At 39.1% G+C, this 18567-nt stretch overlaps 1 protein-coding gene across 1 annotated transcript in view; it reads left to right on the top strand.

Moving 5' to 3' along the window:
• The first annotated feature begins 2169 nt into the window (after positions 1 to 2169).
• LOC139741174 (SWI/SNF complex subunit SMARCC2-like) overlaps positions 2170 to 18567 on the top strand; it is an 83611-nt gene continuing 67213 nt past the window's right edge. Inside the window, exons 1-12 of the mRNA XM_071651767.1 lie at positions 2170 to 2290; positions 6344 to 6463; positions 6954 to 7039; positions 7599 to 7773; positions 8750 to 8819; positions 10196 to 10344; positions 11756 to 11833; positions 12785 to 12865; positions 14849 to 14955; positions 15414 to 15538; positions 17744 to 17847; positions 18358 to 18500. Coding sequence (XP_071507868.1) covers positions 2180 to 2290; positions 6344 to 6463; positions 6954 to 7039; positions 7599 to 7773; positions 8750 to 8819; positions 10196 to 10344; positions 11756 to 11833; positions 12785 to 12865; positions 14849 to 14955; positions 15414 to 15538; positions 17744 to 17847; positions 18358 to 18500 — 1349 coding nt within the window. The 5' untranslated portion in view covers positions 2170 to 2179. The remainder of the gene's footprint in view (positions 2291 to 6343; positions 6464 to 6953; positions 7040 to 7598; positions 7774 to 8749; positions 8820 to 10195; positions 10345 to 11755; positions 11834 to 12784; positions 12866 to 14848; positions 14956 to 15413; positions 15539 to 17743; positions 17848 to 18357; positions 18501 to 18567) is intronic.

An 18567-nucleotide genomic window follows, 5' to 3' on the forward strand; every position in this document is an offset into this window, starting at 1 on the left:
AAATTGTCAAAAACAAAAGAAAAAGAAAAATAAGCTCCAAACTATACTATGAATGTGTGCGCACGTGGGAGACAGCAAAACGATGAGTATCGTGGGTGCGCAGGTGGGTGACCAGCAGCAAGCATCAGGATGTAGGGAGACTTATTTTGTCGGCACTTCTGGTTTCTTCTTATCAGTTAATGCACGTAAAAACAGTAATAGCACACAGCAGTAGTGGTGTAACACTCACAGTGTCAATGAGAACAGTTAATACGTGGTGTAAATTTGTGCGTAATCTAAGCCAGGATATCTAAACTGTAAACATCGATGACGATGCCGAGGAGAGATTTTAAAATCTCTGAGAAGCTCTGGGTTCATGCAGCAGAAGTGGATATCGAGATGGATTTATAAGGAAGAGTTTATACTTGCGGTTTTCCTAAAAGGAGTGATGTAGAGTGACTGTCCGCTTGTTCAATCAAGATTGCAGGCATGCCTTGGCATGGGTCCACTCCCAGTACAAGTATGTTGAGCAAGGTTGGAGCGTACAGTAGGTAGGCTTGCGAGTTGTAGTTGTAGTGTACACATGTACCGTCGGACACAGCACATGCACATGTGCAAATCCAGTTGCTTCCAGTAGCAAAGTACACAAATTTCAATCGATGAAATCTTGCTCAATCCTCCAGAAAAATCTGCTCCATCACAAAGAATCCTCTGAAGTGACATCAAAACTAATATCTTAAACCATTTTTGTAAAACAAAAATCGAAAATAAAGGAAAATCAACAAAATAAAAATTAAAACTCAGGGAGCGACTGAGAGGCACGTCCCTTCTCGACCGTGACCTATTGAACCTTCGACTCCGTCATCGTATCATCAGGAGATTCAGGGAGGTGATTTTTCTGCATTTTCGTGATATTTATTGAGAAATTCAGGTACGATTGTGGAATAATTCTATTATAAGAGCATAACAAACTTTTGTGCGCGATATCTAGACCCCTCAACCATACTTGCTTTATCAAAGCAATGGGATAACAGGCTGTTGATTAAAACTATGCACTTGCTTGCACTGCCACTACACTAGTGTACTCCATAACTACAGATGACTACAGATATGTAACTATACACAGCCCAGTCGTTGTAAGTAGCGCACAGTGTACTAACAGCATCTGGTCGAATGACTATGTTGATCGTGTTGACTGCGTGCGTCTGCCACCTTGAGAATTCAACATGTGACATTACGGTATGACTATGAGTCAACAATCTGAGCCCGGGACATGAATCTGCACTACTTTCTGCCGAGCTGCCTTGAATGAAATGAACCTATAGGCTATGGTCATGATGGTGAAACTCAGTAATTCATGAGTAAAATTTACTCAGTCTTCCTAACCTATTTTTACTTGGTAGAAGTCTACTGTCACTGACCGTCTGTCTAGTAGTAGGTAGTACTAGTACCAGTACCAAGGACAAGGTAAATAAAATTATTGATCGTTGATGATTTACAAAGTGTTACGGAGCAGTTGTTTTCTCGTAAAGAAAAAAAATAGACAGTATCATACGGCATACTCGTGAAATAGGCCCCACCACTGCCTATCATACATAATGTATGTAGATACTTCGTCCTCTTGGTGTTTGTTTTTTTATATTATTATTTTTATGTTGCACTGGTAATCATGGTTTGATGGTTCAAGAGAATTGAAAAAGCGGCGCGGGCGGCGGAGCGCTTGATGTACAGCACACGACAAGCAATTAGTGGGACTACAAGAAGTTCGCTGAGTAAAAACGTATTTTATTAGAACAACACAGTATCATAAATTACCATGACGGGCAAAAAACCGTGCATAATATTGATTTTCTCAATTAGAATCTAATTTGAATTAAATCTCTACACACATAAATGAAAGACAGATGAATTATTACCCCTTTTCATTGCCGTACGAGCGTGTAACCCATGGGAAGCCGCCATTTTCAGTAATTCACAAAGAAAGTGTTGGATAATTATGCATATTTGTTTTCATTTGGATGTTCTGTGAGTTTTTCATACAATTTTAATATTAATTATGCTCAAAATTTCATTTAATTTAAAAAATTGACATGATATTGTTTTTATTTGAGAAATATATCGGAATGATCATTATAAATGATCACATTTGTTAAATTGTCAACACTTCATTTTCAGTACGAAACTCCGAAAAGAGACAAAGATGGCGATCAGAAAGAAAGACGGAGGTGCTGATTTCAAGTTTTTTGAGTCAACAGACACCGTTTCCCAACTCGATAATGTCAAATCATGGTTGCAGAGGAACTGCAAAAAGGTAACAATTTTCTTGGTATCAGTAGCCTCAAAGATTTATGTGAGATGGGTGTCTACATAGACTCTAACGTTACGACTAACGTTAGTGTGGTGGTGTTCAGCGGTGTGTGGTGGTTGTGCATTGTGTTGTGGGTGAAGAGCTGGGGTGGCCCTAGCCCCGGAGACCGCGCCGCCAGGCGCGGTCCTGGCGGCTTCCCCGCAGTTTCGCTTATGTTAGTTCAAGTATTCTGTGTGCGCTTGTGCATGTGATTGTGAATTCTGTGAACATCGGTGAGCTGCTTATAAGACATCATTTTGTGCATCACAAGCAATGAAATGCATCAAACAGTCGCCGATGATAGTCATTTAGGTTTCATCGACCCATGTAAGTATTCCTAGTAGTTTCTGTTGAAAAATTAAGGAAATATAGCGCCGCAAAGGCACCCGTTTGTTCAACATGAAGATCTTTTATGGGAGCACGGCGCAGCCGCCACACTGTGTGTGGCGGCTGTCGCAGTAAGGGTGGCCCTGCCTGGCTTGGCCTGGCTGGGCCGGGGGGACTAGACCGGGCATTCTATTTGTGGGCCCAGCGTCAGCGCGGGAGAACTTTATCATACCTATGACGGCATACTCGTGAAATAGGCCCCACCACTGCGTGTCCATACAAATACTACGGCGGCTCGCCTGTTTATACTCGTGAATTCAGCCCCACCGTGTGGCGTTCATCGGTAGATAAGCACAGCGGTGGGGCTTTCTTCCACAGTATAATACTCGTGAGTGCGGCCCCACCAAACGGCGTTTACGCGAGATGCATACGGCGGTGGGGCCGATTTCCACAGCATAGCATCTTTCGTCCTCCCTTTCTCCCGTTTTTTTCTTTGGTCTTCTCCTTTTTATTCTCGGAAGGACTCCCTAATGTCCCTTGACTAATTTAATGGCCAATTTAATCATAAATACAACCCTACCTAACCCTAAACCCTAACCCTAACCTAACCTTGCTTGCTAACGCACGGGTGCACGCGCACTGCGGTGGGGCCTATTTCACGATTTTGCCCCTATGACTTATTGAGTCTACACCTCTGAATGCCTATGGATTACCTGAATTACTTTAACTACATATGATGACGTCCAGTAAAGACTTGATTCTGAATGCAAGAAGTAGAGTAAAATATCCCGTTTGCGGCAGTTTAAGCATTGTTAAGCCAACTTGTAAACAAATCAGGCAAATTATTTTCAACCATTTCATATATCATAGACAAGATTATTCATTAACGAAATTGTTTTCATAAAAGAAATTTACCATTGACCAACGCAGTTTTCATGATTTACCAGGGCAAAACCCGGCACAATTTTCGCCGATAAGAGCGATATGCGACGTAGTATTTCTGCTTGCGGCACGATGTATAATCCCTATGCAATACGCGCGTGCTCCGCGATCTTTAGCTGAACGCCTTCACATGTCTCGCGAACATTGCGTAAGCGCCAATTCCCATTGCGAAAGCACATGAAAATAGCGTGCGCACATGCATTGGCCGCAAACAAGATCGCAATTCTGGCGGTGTTGTTGATGTCTTTCCTGTGTTTTTCTCATGTTTTTTTTATGGTAACAGCCACTTTCCGAAAAAAATGGCGGCCCACATCGGCTCGCGAAAATTCTATTTTACGTGAGGATATGTTTTCAAAATCCATGAACATCGAGAAAACGACAAAAAATCCAGTTTCTTGGACCATTGTTTCTTAACTGTTATGTTAAGAAGTACCGAAAATTTCATTTTGGATGTGATACAAAAGTATGTTGTCATTTAGGTGAGAAAATTTCACTTTCGTTAGAGATCGTGCCCTTTTTATCGGTTGGTTTTTGTTGATTGCTAGTGTGTTAGTATATATGTAGTGTGCATGTAACAGTGCAATGCTGTGTTTAGCTGTATATTACCGTGTATGTTGTACCTGCTGCGAACAGCTGCACGGCCGCTTACTGACGCAGTTACTCTATTAATTTACTAACCACTGCTAACGACGGACGTTACGTTAGTCAAGAAACATGCACATCATTCCATCATATTCACATGCCACAAACTCGCCCTTATGGCCTTACTAAGCTAGATCCTCGTTATTCAGTAAAATGATTGCATCTGAGACTCCACCAGAGAGGCGAATAGAAGTTAAGTTTTAACACTTTTGCTAGTGTACTGTTGTACTGTTGGAAAATCTTGATCGCTTGAAATGCTGGTTTGTACACAAGCAGTTGACACAAAAAATACCCAACACGCAACAGTGCTCACAATACCCAATAGCAGTTTGAATACGTTCAGCGCGCGCGCATGCAGCACTACGGTTCGCACTGCTACCGTTCATGAGCGATGACGTCATGTCTCGTTCATATTGTAGTTATAAGGGTCGATTTATTGTTTGATCACAGCGACTTTTTCTGTGGTATCTTTGAAAAGCTAAAATTAGTTTTTCCCACTTCCTCAGCCAAGTCTTGCAAAAGCAGTTAGGTCTATTGCTTCTACACAAAGTGGTTGAGTGCATGTAGTATATATGCAGCCCCTTGCATCTTTCTCTTTCTTTCATTGTCAGGTATTCCTAACTTTCCCTTTCCTTCCTATTACATTTCTTTGAGGGGTTTTTTCTTGTTCAACTATCTCAATTTCTCATTTAATCATACTTTCTTCCTAATTGTTTTGGGGTGGTTTTTTTTTTTTGTTTCCTTCATGTTCTTTGTTTCGTTTATGGCCCATGAAGGAAACAAAGAATAATTAGATCTAGGCAGAAAGTAGGATTGAATGAGAAATTGAGAAAGGTATGCAAGAGGAAATCCACAAAGGAATACCATAAAATGAAAGAAAATCATTGTTTATCTGTCCCTCCATTTATTTTTACCTTTCCATTTCAATATCTTTTTCTTATTTTTCGTTCTTTCCTGTTCAATATCGTTTTCTTATTTTTCATTCTTTCCTGTTCAATATCTTTTTCTTATTTTTCATTCTGATGTATCCTTTTTTCCTTTTTTATTTCCTTTTCAACCTGTATGATTCATTGATTCATCACTCATTTTATTAGTCTACCTAGTGCTCTGTTGTTTTCAATCTTATTTTCCTTCTTTGCTTTATGCTTTTCTTTTTGAGCATGCACAGCGCCACATGCTTGTTCTGTTTATGAACTGTAGCTCCTATACATAATAATACAGTGTACAGGTAGGGCCGTCATTAAGCCACTGCAGCGCACCACTGACTGCTTCGCCGTTGCAACTGGCTGGCTGGCTGCATGCTTTCCTTTGATCATGAAATTGGAATGCCATAATTTCTGAGGCCTTTGATTTGGAAGTGAGTTCTACTTTCAGAGAATTTGCTTTTAAAAAAGATGAACGTCTGTCACAAGACAAAAAAATACAATATAAATGCGAGGAGAAAAGTTAATGGGAGTTAATTTGATTTGAAACCACGTATAGAAAATAAAGTTGTCTCGAATGTAAGAGGAAAAAAAGGTTATGTGGCTGTATCCATCAACCTAGGCCATGGCAACAATCACATGCACATGGCTGTACATACACTGCCTTCGTAATATGCATATAAAACAAATTCTTTCTTGTAGTGGTACGTGATCTAGAAAACTCTAAATTTTTTGCCATGTCATCTCTTGTGCATTCTTTTATCAGACCTAAGTCAGGCACTACTTCTCTGATCATATTTGTGAAAGAGCTTGAATGCCTCAATCATATCATCCTTCACCCGGCTGGAAACCACAGTTGGGAGTTCAATTCCCCCCTACGAGTTGGTACAAAACTACACAAGGGCGTTGCGCTAGCTTGCAATTGCCCATGTATGCGGCTGTTTGAGATCAGAAAAAAAGTAAGAACCTCCCTCATCACCTCACTCGAAAAATCCAGACGAGGAACTACTTTCTTTTTTTACCTGGCCGTAAATTATGCAATGTTTTTTATAAAGTTCACAATTTTGATAACTTACAATATCTGTATATTCTGTAGTGTACGTGCATTACACATTACTCTGTAGTAAATAAAAATTGTATTCTTTCATGTTTGTTTGTCTTTCATGTTGTTTTCCATGAATAGTGGATCCAGACGGAACCACCAACAAACAAGAGCATTGCCAGCATGCTGGCACAGTTGATCCAATTTCAGGAGGATGCCTTCGGTCGTCATGTCAGCAACCCACCCCTGACGAGAGTTCCTGTAAGCATCTTCATCTGTGATATCTTGTTTCCCCGTCTCCCTTGACAAACAAAAAGATAATCAAGGAAGAGTGCACTCTATGACAACAATTTGAATGTGGTGAAAAGTGTAGGAACTTTGAAGGAAGAGAGCAATCTCCTCCGTGATAGTCTTTGGTGATGTGAGATGATCAGTTCCCATTTTGATCTTCAAAATGAAAATCTTTTATGTGGGAACGAGTGACTGCAAGCTATTTTGGGTGGTCAGTGATAGAAATTTTCATGTGTTTACCTCATGTGGAAATCATTTGTAGGAAGTGAATAATAAAAAACAAATTTAGAAAGATATAAAACTTGTCAAACATCATGCTGGATATGATATTACCAAATAGTTGTGAGTTTGTTTAGACTTATCATGTCATTTCTAGTGTATTTGTTTTAACATTCAGCTATAGAAATCAGCATGAGCATTGGTGATGTTTTGATCGAGCGTCAATTCATACTCTTTCCAGCAAAAATATTTCCTAGACTTCAAGTCTGGAGGCGGCCTGTGCAACATCCTGATGGCTGTGTACAAGTTCAAGAGTGAACAAGGATGGTAAGAATCCGAACGCATGTGAACTTGCCAATTATGTAGTCATTTTGAATCATACTATTATTGTCATTCTTCTGACATAGGCTTTGTGTTTTGACATTGTCCATCATACTGTTTTATTGTCCTTGTATAATATCTCATGTGGTCGCATTCAGACTTCCTTCAAACTTGGCAGAAGTGTAGCTATGGCAGGGCAAAAAGTTAGTCTGTGTGAAGAAAATCCAGCAAATAAGGGGTATAGGTTAAAAAATGCTTTATCTGGAATGAATTGAATTATTGCATGGATAACATTACTGTTGAATCTGTAATAAAGACCGATGTTAGCTCACTTTGGTGTTATATTTAGATTACTAGCTGTATTTTCAATAAATGACTTGAAAAAAAGGGATATTAACCTTTTGCTGGAGCTTGCTTGTCATTTCAGCTAGAATTACTTTTATTACATCCATACCTGAAGGCAATGTGTTTGTGTAATAGTGATGAACGGTTTTAAGCTCTGGGAAGTAGCATGGTATGAGTGATGCCATTTATCTTCCTTTGTGGCTTTCGCCCCCTGTTCCAGGCGAAGGTTCGACTTTCACTCGCCCTCCCGCATGGACCGAAACGTGGAGATGTTCATGCAGATCTCACGGACGCTGGTCCAGAACCGGTGCATGGTCTTGCCGCAGGTCTGCATCCACGAAAGTGTGGAGCCAAAGCTTGCCTCCAAGCTGACAGACATCATCAAGAGACACCAGGTAAGTCGGAGGGCAGAGTAACAAAGGCATAGCCTTGTCGATATCACAACATCAATCTATTGTTGGAATCCCCCTTCTCCTGCAGGCCCTCCATGTTACCATATTGCTTAAAGGCATAATTTACCATTTGCAAATGAAACAAAAACCCAGCATTAGTGCTTAAAAATAGTCTTAAAATGTGAGTTAGGGATAGAAACAACCAATGTAAAAATTGGAACCAGTATAATCAATGTTATTAAGTATTGTTAAATATACAGAATGTGAACAATAGTTATAATAAAAATGTTTCCAGACTAAACCGTATACAGTTATGGTTCAATGAGAAAAATACTGATATCTCCTTACATTTTAGGCTTTCTTGCAAAATTGTTATATGGTAGGAGGTTTTGTTATACAACTGACCTACACATATGCATCAAAAGTGATATCTTGAACATTTTTGAAATCACTGCTCCCAATGGTAAACAGGACCTGTAATCTGGGTTTAAAGTGTCGTGCATCACTGCAGTATTTGTCATACACATCTTCAAGAGGCATATTTGAAAATATGAATCTAGATATGGAGATAAACTTCAGTTAAAATGTCCCGCGGCAGCCTTACAGCAAAATTGTGTCCAATAGTATGTCTTTGACATATTCTAGGGTCTAGAATAAAAAACAACAACAACAAATGGTATAATCTTTTATGCCTCGTCATAATGTGTGTGGCTGGGTTGCATGGTATGCAAAGATAAAGATATAAATTGAGATATTACAAGTTGCGTTCCGTGTTAAAATTTGTATACCACAACACACATGTTTACGTGTAAAATGGCCACAACAATGTTAGATGTCTTCTTGTCTCCCACTGCATGTGTAGGGAAATTTCAATGTCAGTTCCATAATCATGTTATTGATGGAATGATTTTGCTACCTTTATATTAATGTTATAGAGACAGTTTTTACATTGTTTGAGATGTTCTTTTCTCCATCCCAGGGTACAGTTGTGGATGACCCAGATGTTGCAACTCATGTGGTGTTCTCTCCACCAGAGCCTCTTGCAGAAGGTAAGCTGGTTAACAAGGCATGTTCCCTTCCCCATTTGCTGAATGAGAGCTGTCAATACTTTTACTGCTGAGAAAGAAAAATCAACTTTGTCTTTTGATACGAGTGAGAATCAAATCTACTGCCTTGGCTGTTTTCTGTGAGATATGAATGGTTTAAATGAGTCTAAACCCTAACTTCTTTCGAGTCTCCCGCATCTTTTGACACCAAATTTGCGACGCCCGGGCGCGCGGTTCCGAAGTTACGCATAAATATGTACATGCATGTCAGACCAAAAATTGCTCAAAAACGTGAATTCGTGTACAATTTCAATGCAAACTGTGCTTGCAGGCAAATTTCATAAAAGCATGATTATTTTGGTGTTTTATAGATTAAAATCAATGAATAACATATTTTTCTGTTAGGAGCGATGTCGCGGACAAATTTCATTGAAAAAACAATGAAAAACATAAAGTCGAAAAAACAATGAAATACATAAGAAATTCAAAAAACAATAAAATACTTCAGAATTTTTTCTGATATCACAATTGTTATTTATTACATTTGCTAAGGACACTAAAAAGAATATTTACACAAAAAATGTGCCTGTTTTGAGCTTTATTTTGTGATTTATACCAAATAGACTGATTTCATGCATCATTATGCATAAATTAGCATAATCTAGCACAAATGATAATTTTTTGAGAAATTAACTTCATGGTATTTTAGATTACATCATAGGCAATGTGTGTGCCAATTTTCGTCGCGATCGCGCGGTCGATGGCCGAGATCTGGAGGGGGGCCTGGGAGGCCCCCCCGGCTCTATCAACTACCTAAATAGCCCGGCCTAGTTAGGGTTAACTCAGTTAATAGTTAACCCCAGTCTGTTTATGAAATTTTAAATGGAAACTATTTCCTGTTCCCTCACCAGTGCTGTATTATTACAATTGACAGAATTAAAGGAATACACATGTGATGTATTCAAGTTTATGGCTGTCTTTGTGGCCCCAGTACTATGTAATGAGCTTTTACACATGGAAGGCCTTCTTAAATGCTTTATTTCTAGTTGAAATGTGTTTTGCCCTTATGATTTGTTGTTTGATAAGGCACAGCTGAGAAACATTGCCTGGATAACTTTTCCATTGAAAGTGTGCATTAAGGTTGAATACAACACAAAACTTGTCATGCTGTGTTACATTCAGATGTGCTAGATTCCTTTTTTTCAGGCAAATTGAACCATCTTCTTTTTTTTTTCTTTTTTTTCAATTCCATATGGTGCCGTGCTTCGATGGCCAACAACAAAATTCATTCAGTCTTACACTTGTTTTAAGTACAAGTAGAACTATTTGCTTGTGATTTAAGTTGTCATCCCCTTCTCTACTCCAACTCCCATGTTTAGGTGAGGAGTACCTGAGGCCCATCGCGCGCAAGGAGCGATCAACTCTCGTCCACTGGTGGTACTTCCCGGACAGCTATGACACCTGGGTGCCTTCGTCAGAGGTGCATGGTGATGCTGAGCACCTCGCCACCATGGACGGTGCCTGGGAGGTGAGTAGACACAATGCATTTTTCTCCTGGTTCACAGTCATGTCATTATATGAAGTGGTCTACATAGATACTGATTGGTCATTAGTCATGATACAGTCACATGACTAATGCAGCGAGGATCAAAATTGTTACTCTTTTTCAAGCAGTGATGTCATGCCAGGTATTAATATTATTAAAGAATTTCTCTGGCTGCTGGCAGGGCTAGAATAGAATGATGTGTATTTATGTGGACCATATGGTATGACACATATGTGACCTGCCACGATAAAAGGATCTGAAAGTCGCTGACGGCTGAGCCGTCAGAAGGAGAACTTTGAAGGCGGTTTTCTGGAAACGCTGATTTCCTAGACCACTCGACATGCTCTCATTCTCATAAAATCATTGATATATCCGCAACCAATTAATTTTTTGAGTTGTATTATATGTGAAATTAAAGCGGAAGAGTAAGGAAATAATGTCATGTCATTTTCGGAAAACTGACCTCCCCGACTTTCGGATCCTTTTGTTATGGCGGATCACATGTTGCCTTGACTTTAATCATATTGGCAGTCCCATCAGAGTTATATTTCCTCCTCGAGACAATATTTCATTGAGATATAGGCTCTTTGGTAAAATATAACTCCCATGGGGATTTCAAGCGTTATATTCCACCACTAAAGAGGCAATATGTGTATAACGACACGCAGTAGGCACAGAAAAGATTGCTTGCCTTTAGGTATGAGTAAATAGCTCTTAGAAGAGCTGGGAGAAGAAAATAGAGTTTCATATGCAAAATTTATTTTTGCTTAGAGTGTTATGTCAGCTCACGGCATGCATTCTTTGAGATTACTTTACATTATTTCACTGCCTCTGCTGTGATTTTATGTTATGCATGCAAAGTTTATTCAGACATTGTCCATATAACAAAGTTAGCTGAGCTCAAGAGAATAATGAAGTGATAGTGATAGTTATGTGGTCTTCTCTATCCAAAGTATCCTCTTCAGTTTTGCCACTGCTCTACCAGTGGACTTTGTCATAGTTTTTACTCTCACATTGCCATGTACCCATCTATACCCCTTGGTCAAGAGAGACATCATGGTTAAAACCATCCCGTTCTAGAACATAAACGACTTGATGAGATTCACTAAACTTTGAACCTCCATCTAAAAGCCAAAAGTCTTACCCACTACACCACAGTGCCCCTACTACTGGCATGATTTGATGTGATATGATATATGAAATGATATGGTTGAATGACATTATATGATACAATATAATATGATGCAATTATGTGTACAGATGCTATGAAGCTTTGGCAAACCAGCTTGCGTTAGGGTATGATGTCCAATATCATTGAAGAAGCAGTCATTCTCCAGGGAGTTGTGGTTTTATGCAGATCTTTCCTCTTGTCAATCTCTGACACATGTCACAGGTGAATGCCAAGTGGATTCTGGACTTGGATGAATTCAACGAGTGGATGAATGAAGAGGACTATGAAGTTCAGATGGATGTAAGTACTTGTGTGTGTAGAAAGAAACGATGTAGTTATTTGTGGCACGCAGTAATTGTTACCAAGAGTTGATTCAATAACCGGCTAATACAAAGGCTGGCTCAGGCAGAGGTTATACTTTCAGCAGAATGTGGTTATAAGAATTAAAAGTTATGCATGTATGGTCTTGCAGATGCTAAGCATTAATGTTTTAGAAGGATGAATTAACCTTATTGTTCTAATGTAGACCATTTACTTAAAGGGTGTGTACAGTTCTGGTCGAGATGAGGATGTAGCTTATAACGTTTTGTGAGATATTCAGAAACCACTCTATGAGATGTCAAAGAGCATGCAATTCTAAGGGGTATCAAAAGTTTATTTGATGAAAGTCGGTTTTGAAATGGCTGAGATATCCAAAAACAAGGTGAAACAAAGAGATCCTAATAAAGTTGTGGCCTGTCGCCTTTTATTATTATCACTTTTTTGGATATCTCAGCCATTTGAAAACCAATTTTCATCAAATAAATGTTGAATCCTTCTTAAAATTACATGCTCTTTCATATTTCATAAGAGGTTTCTCATAATCTCACTTAAGAATGTTCAAAACATGAATACCCACCTCAACCAGTACTGTACAGTCCCTTTAAGATGGACATTTGAAATTCATCCGGTCTGTACATTCCATTAAGCCCGCATAGGAGGAGGGATGGATGTGGGGTTAGCCACCCCTACCCTGTTAAAAAAAACCCAAACAAACAAACAAACAAAAACAAACAAAACCAGAGCAAAAAAAAAAGAAGAAGAAGAAATGACCCATATTGCAGGAATACCAACAGAAATAATGGGAAGTTCCTGGCTGATCCTTCTATATGAGCAGATAAATTAAACATGGCCCAGATTTCCATCTCTGTCTGAAGCATTAAGCAGTGCATGAAATGATGACAGTAAGTATTTGGTTTCACACTAAAACAGGGAGAGACGAGGATTCCTATCACTCCAGCCAACGGACGCACTAGGAGGCGGGCGTACCCAGCTAAGGCCAACATGGAAGAGGTGAGTGCTAGTTTGCTCATAAGACCTTGCAGGAGAAAATTATGCTCACAATGTTTATCCTCCTTATGCCCTTGCTGTGTTACACGATTCATAAAGACGTTCAAAACCGCCCTGGTGTCACATTAGCCAATATTTTACATGGCACGATTAGAGCACTCATTTTTTTTTTTTTTATTTACCTCAATTGTGGAATATTAAGCGGTGTTGAAATTTTTCACTTGTATTGAGCTCCACAAGACTTTGAGGAGAAAAGTTGCTCACAAATTTGTTTTTTAGGCATTAGATTATGTACCATGCGCTTTCTCATCCACAAAATAATCAACAAACAAAGTTCGCTGCAGTAAGGCCAGTGGAAAAAAATCATCACTCAATAGTGTCCACTTTTACAACACTTGACAATGATGGTCAAACAGATTCAAGAAAGTATTTTTCATTTTGTTAGTCCTCACATTCAGAAGTGTGAGTAGGGCAGCACTCGGTTTCTCGTAAGAGAACCTACCTCAGTGTACCTCATATGTGTAAAGAAAACTGAGGACATCTGGAAGTCAGTTGTGTTGTGTGGCTTCCTATTCAGACCTTCAAGTTGTTGTTGTGGTCATGTCTTTGTTGTTTGGTGAAATATTCCAAGTTTTGTGCACAAAGTGCCAAAATATGTTTTATCTTGAATTCATATGAGGAATCAATATCATGTCTCTCGGGATGTGTAATTGTTGATCATATTCTGTGTACGTCTGTCGTTTGATGAAATATCCCAAATTGTTTTGTGCACAAAGTGCCAAAATATGTTTTTAATCTTGAATTCGTATTAGGAATCAATATTCTGTCTTCTGTGTATGTCTGAGATGAGTCATGCAGAAAATTCCTTTCAGGAAAATAGGTAGTGTTACTCTGCATTTTTGCAAAAATGGCGTGATAATTCAGATTGTGCGAGCTGACCGCAGAAATTAATGCGAGCAGTAAAGTCTATGCCAGACTGCGATGAAATATTTTGCTAATTCAGAATGTATTATTCTGGTATTATAATATGAGTGTACGCTTCTCTGATCTCTCATACCCAGCATCCTTCATATGACACAACATGTCCTCGCACACCCTCTTTCTTTTTTTTCTTCCTCATGTTGAGGCTTCACAAAACAATGGCAAATTTAATTTCTCTAAAACTATGGTGCACTACAATTCTTTTTCCCACAATAGGTTTTTGAAAATTAATAGTAATGCTGTCAATTTATGACAATTTTGTGAAAGTAATTTTAAAAACATGCAGGCCGGCTCTATGTGTGCTGCACATTTGAAGAGCGCACCCCAGTCAAGGAATTATTGTTATTTCAATGTTTCAGTGTTTGACTACCAAAAAATTTAGCAAGATATTGCCTTTGAATTAAAAAAAAAAAAAAAAAAAAAAAAAATCCTGCTCAGTTTAGGGTTTGGATCACTATTTTGTGTGTTTTTGTTGCTACGATGCAAAATAATTTGATAAAATCTAACACAGAAATTCTTCTTGCGTTGATTTTGGGCAGTGTGGCACTCAATCTATTGTGAAGTCAATGCGTACATACATACATACATACATACATACATACATACATTCATCTCTCATAATTCATTTTGAAAAATATGTGTTTTGTCTGGAAAGGGCATACATGACAGATGGATTAATACCACAAAATATGCCACTGGTATTTTTAGTAAGACCCACCATCTACTCACAAGGATTTTGCCCAAAAAACTGCACCTAACTTATTACAGATTAGTAACGGAATAAGGACTGTCAGTTAATTACAGATCCGACGAGGAGGATTAGTGAGTAATTGCTGATGTATGGCTTCAGGTGGTTTGTGTCTTTACTCTTTTGGCTGTATTTATGAAAGAGGAGTAATCCCAAATTCTGCTTTTCTGTGTGTAGTAGAAGCTGTTGTTTGACAGTCATGTACACAAGGTCTGATGATGTATGCATGGCATCTTGTTTTCGATCATCTATATCAGAGCTCCGCCGACGGTGACCATGAGAGAGGGATGAACAAGCGCGGCGGTCCCGGCAAGAAGAGGAAGCGTTCGCCGTCCCCGCAGCCAGACAAGAGGAGGAAAAAGCCGTAAGTTTGTGCTTAATTTGTTCACCTTATGACAAATCCTTTGCAATGTTGATTGCAAGTTGTGCCAGAAACACCAGTCTCCTTCCAGAAGGGTCAGGTTTCCATTGTTATACAGGGCTTCAATTGTCATATAGAGACTAATATAAAACTGTATGATTATCAAAGTTTGTGCATTTAAGAAACATCCCCACCCCCCCCCCCCCCCAGCTATAACTCTTAAACCTAAGAAAGCATTTGATTGGTTATTTGATCTGAGATGCAATACATGATCACATAACAAACATCTGTCAGCCCTTGATATATTCCAACAAGTTGTCATGAAGCTGACGCATTTTAGGAAGACTGCGTGGTTGAGGCCATGCAGGACTTCTTGACGTAGTTGTGTCCGCGTAATGACGAGGGTACTTTATTTATCCATTTTACGTGCTTGGCTGTGCCGACTGCTTTTCCCTTCACAGGGGCAGGAGTCCGGCTCTCGGGGTGAAGAAGCGAGGGACCAAGGATGAAGAGGAAGACCTGACCAAAGAGATGGAGAACCCACCTTCAGTGCCGTCGGTCCAAGAGGTGGAGCTCCCAAAGACCAGTAAGTGGAATCTAGTATGAACGTCCACACCACTTCCAGAGTTGATTTAAAGGGATGGTATAGTCTTGGTGGAGATGAGGATTGGCTTTTTAACTTTTGGCTAGATACCAAGAAACCACTTACAGAATAGTACAGTGCATTCCATTGTAAGGGGAATTTAAAGTTTATTTGATAAAAATTGTTTTTTTTTTTTAATGACTGAGACATCCAAAAATGAAGCGAAATAAAGCGATCGTAATAAAAGGTGGGTCCCACCTTTCATTGGGATGCTATGTTTTGTATATCTCAGCCATTTCAAAAGCAATTTTCATCGAATGAGCATTGAATTCCTCTTGGAATTACATGCTGTTTCACATTTCATGAGAGGTTTCTCATTATCTCACCAAAAAATGTTAGAAACCTGCAGCCAGGTCTCAACCCAAACTATGCGATCCCTCTAAAGACCCAACAGCGTGAGGATACCATGTACTGGAAAGATTGGCCCAACTGGGATATATTCAAGAATACCCGTAGGGATTGTGTAAAGTTTTATTACTGATCTCTAATTGAGTGCACACCCAGCTGAAGAACTTAGACTGGAGTAGAATGTTACCAATTAGCATGCACTTCAAAACACATATTATCCACTGCTGGGGAAATTCTATTTTAGTAGATCTTTGCTAGACGTGGTATTGTAATGGACCGTGAAGGGCATCAATTGAAGATTTATTCAATTGGGCCTCTTATCTCTCCCATGCTACTGAGTCTTTTAGTAGATATAGACACAAGAAACTATAGAAGTTATATGCAATGAGATGAAAAAAAAAAAATTATCTCTTAGTAGAGTTTTTTTTTGTTTTCTCTAAACAGTAATATAAAAAACTACCAAATATGCCATCTAGAGGAGACAACAGTAGTCATAACATCAACTACTCTCCTTTTGGCTCGTACACAAAAGTGTTGAAAAATCAGGTTTTTGATAAACTAACTTCACAACTACGTATGCATTTTCCTAAAGATCATAATTGTAAGTTCATTATTGAAAAGGACTACAGTGATTTGAAGTAAAGGATACAATTCATTACCAATTTCATGTCAAAAACAAAAATAAAGTGGAGATTTGTGCCTAAGTCAATTTGTGATGAGAGCCTTCCTTTAGTTTGTATATTTAGTTGCTCCTAATATCACAGTTTACTAAAACATGGAACACCTTAGATAGAATTACGTAACTGTATTATATCAGGTCTGATTTTTAAAGAAATCTGTACCAGTCTTAATCTGCTCATACTGTATGAATTAAAACCAGCATGAGCTAAATGTCAATTGTACAATAAACCAATAACTGTATTGCTCTATGTTGCAGCTTTTCATTTTGAATATGGCGAGCAGAGGAAGGAATTCAAATGTTTGTCAAATTATGATTTGTCTCTGAAATGTATGTTGTCATATGTTAGACCATATTAGGGATCTTGTATCGTTCATCGATGGGTTCAAATATCAAGTTATCCGTCAAACATGTCATGATATTCCCCAGCCAGTCATATTCCACCTGTCATTTAAAACATAAGTAGATATTCAAGTTATCCTGCTGCTGGGAGATGTCATGTGGTTCCAGAGAAATACTGGCAAAATTTTACAGTATGATTATCATCTGCCAGTGCCAAGCACTGTTGATTCTTCCTTTAAAACATATTATTTATGGACTAAACTTGTTAAAAAGCTGAAACAAAGACTGCACTATCTGTCTGCCCAAAAAACTTGTAAACTGTTGGAAAAAAAAAAAAAAACTTGCCAAAGATAGCAGTTATCTCTGAATGATGTGTTTTGAAGGGTTAGAATCAAATGACTCCTTTTGCAACAAAGTCTAAATGTGAAGAATGAGGAATTGTACACAGTACTTGAAGGTGTGATGGTAATTCTTCTCTACCTCTGCACAAATGAATCAATTCAGTGACAGGCTCGCTCCATCTTCTGAAAAAAACCAGAGTGCAGTATGTTTTGCAACACCCCTTGAGCGTTCCTATGCAGTCGTATCATTATGTGTCTGTGATATAATCAAGGTTTCACCACACATATCCTCCAGCCCACAGTTGCCATGGTAACAAAAGGGAAGCCATGTAGCATCCTCCTGCGTCAGTAATTTTCTGTATTGGCTCGTCACTGACAAAGAGGGATTTCCTGTTGTCCCATTTCTTTATTTTGTTTCCACTGTCTGATGCTGCACAGTTCCAGGTACCCGGAGCGGTAAGGACAATGAGATGCAGCCGGTCAAGAGTGGGACGGTGATGGACCTGGACGAGGGCAAAGAAGAGCCGATGGAGATGGCGAAGGTGAGTCAAGAGAGGCTGAAAGGTGTCGGAGTCTAGGTTTGAGAAATAATGTTGTTGATTCTTCAAGCCTAAAGTTTATTTCAATATAAGCTGCCGATGAGTCATTGTTATAGGTCGCCATGTCTGTTTGAGTCATCCATCGCTCATGACCCTCCAGTTTTTTTTCTATTTTCTGTTGTTCAAAGAAGGCTTTTGTTGCTGAGCAGGTTAAGATTATTGTAAGATTAAAGTCATCAATAAAACTTGAATCATGACAAAGACATGCTGAAATTTATCTTTTGAATCGCAAATGCTTGTTCACAAATAAGTATCGACGTTATCAACTGGACTGGAGTGGAGCAAAACAAAAGTCTTATAGGGCTGCAAGTGAACCCTTCACATTGAGGGATAGCCCTCACTTCTTGCTCTTAGTATTAAGAAGGAGTGTGTAATATAATGCCTGCTGCGAAGTCTACTTCATGTGAGGGCGTCATTACTTAAGAGAAGTCCTCCTCTGTTGCTCTCACTCAGCAGGGAGACGACGCCCACAGCGCCACCACTGGTGCCGAGGAGAAGGATCGCAACGGCGCACCGGATATCCACGAGGACAACGTCACCGAACAGACCCATCATATCATCGTACCCAGCTACTCTGCTTGGTTTGATTACAACAGGTAAAGTCAGTCAACTCTCTCTGCCATCAACTTGTGCGCAACATTACAAATACACATGTACTGTAAT

Source organism: Diadema antillarum, unplaced genomic scaffold, assembly GCF_040938485.1.
Source record: "Diadema antillarum isolate AM-2024a unplaced genomic scaffold, OU_Dant_1.0 seq00000908_RagTag, whole genome shotgun sequence".
In the NCBI taxonomy this organism is placed as follows: domain Eukaryota; kingdom Metazoa; phylum Echinodermata; class Echinoidea; order Diadematoida; family Diadematidae; genus Diadema; species Diadema antillarum.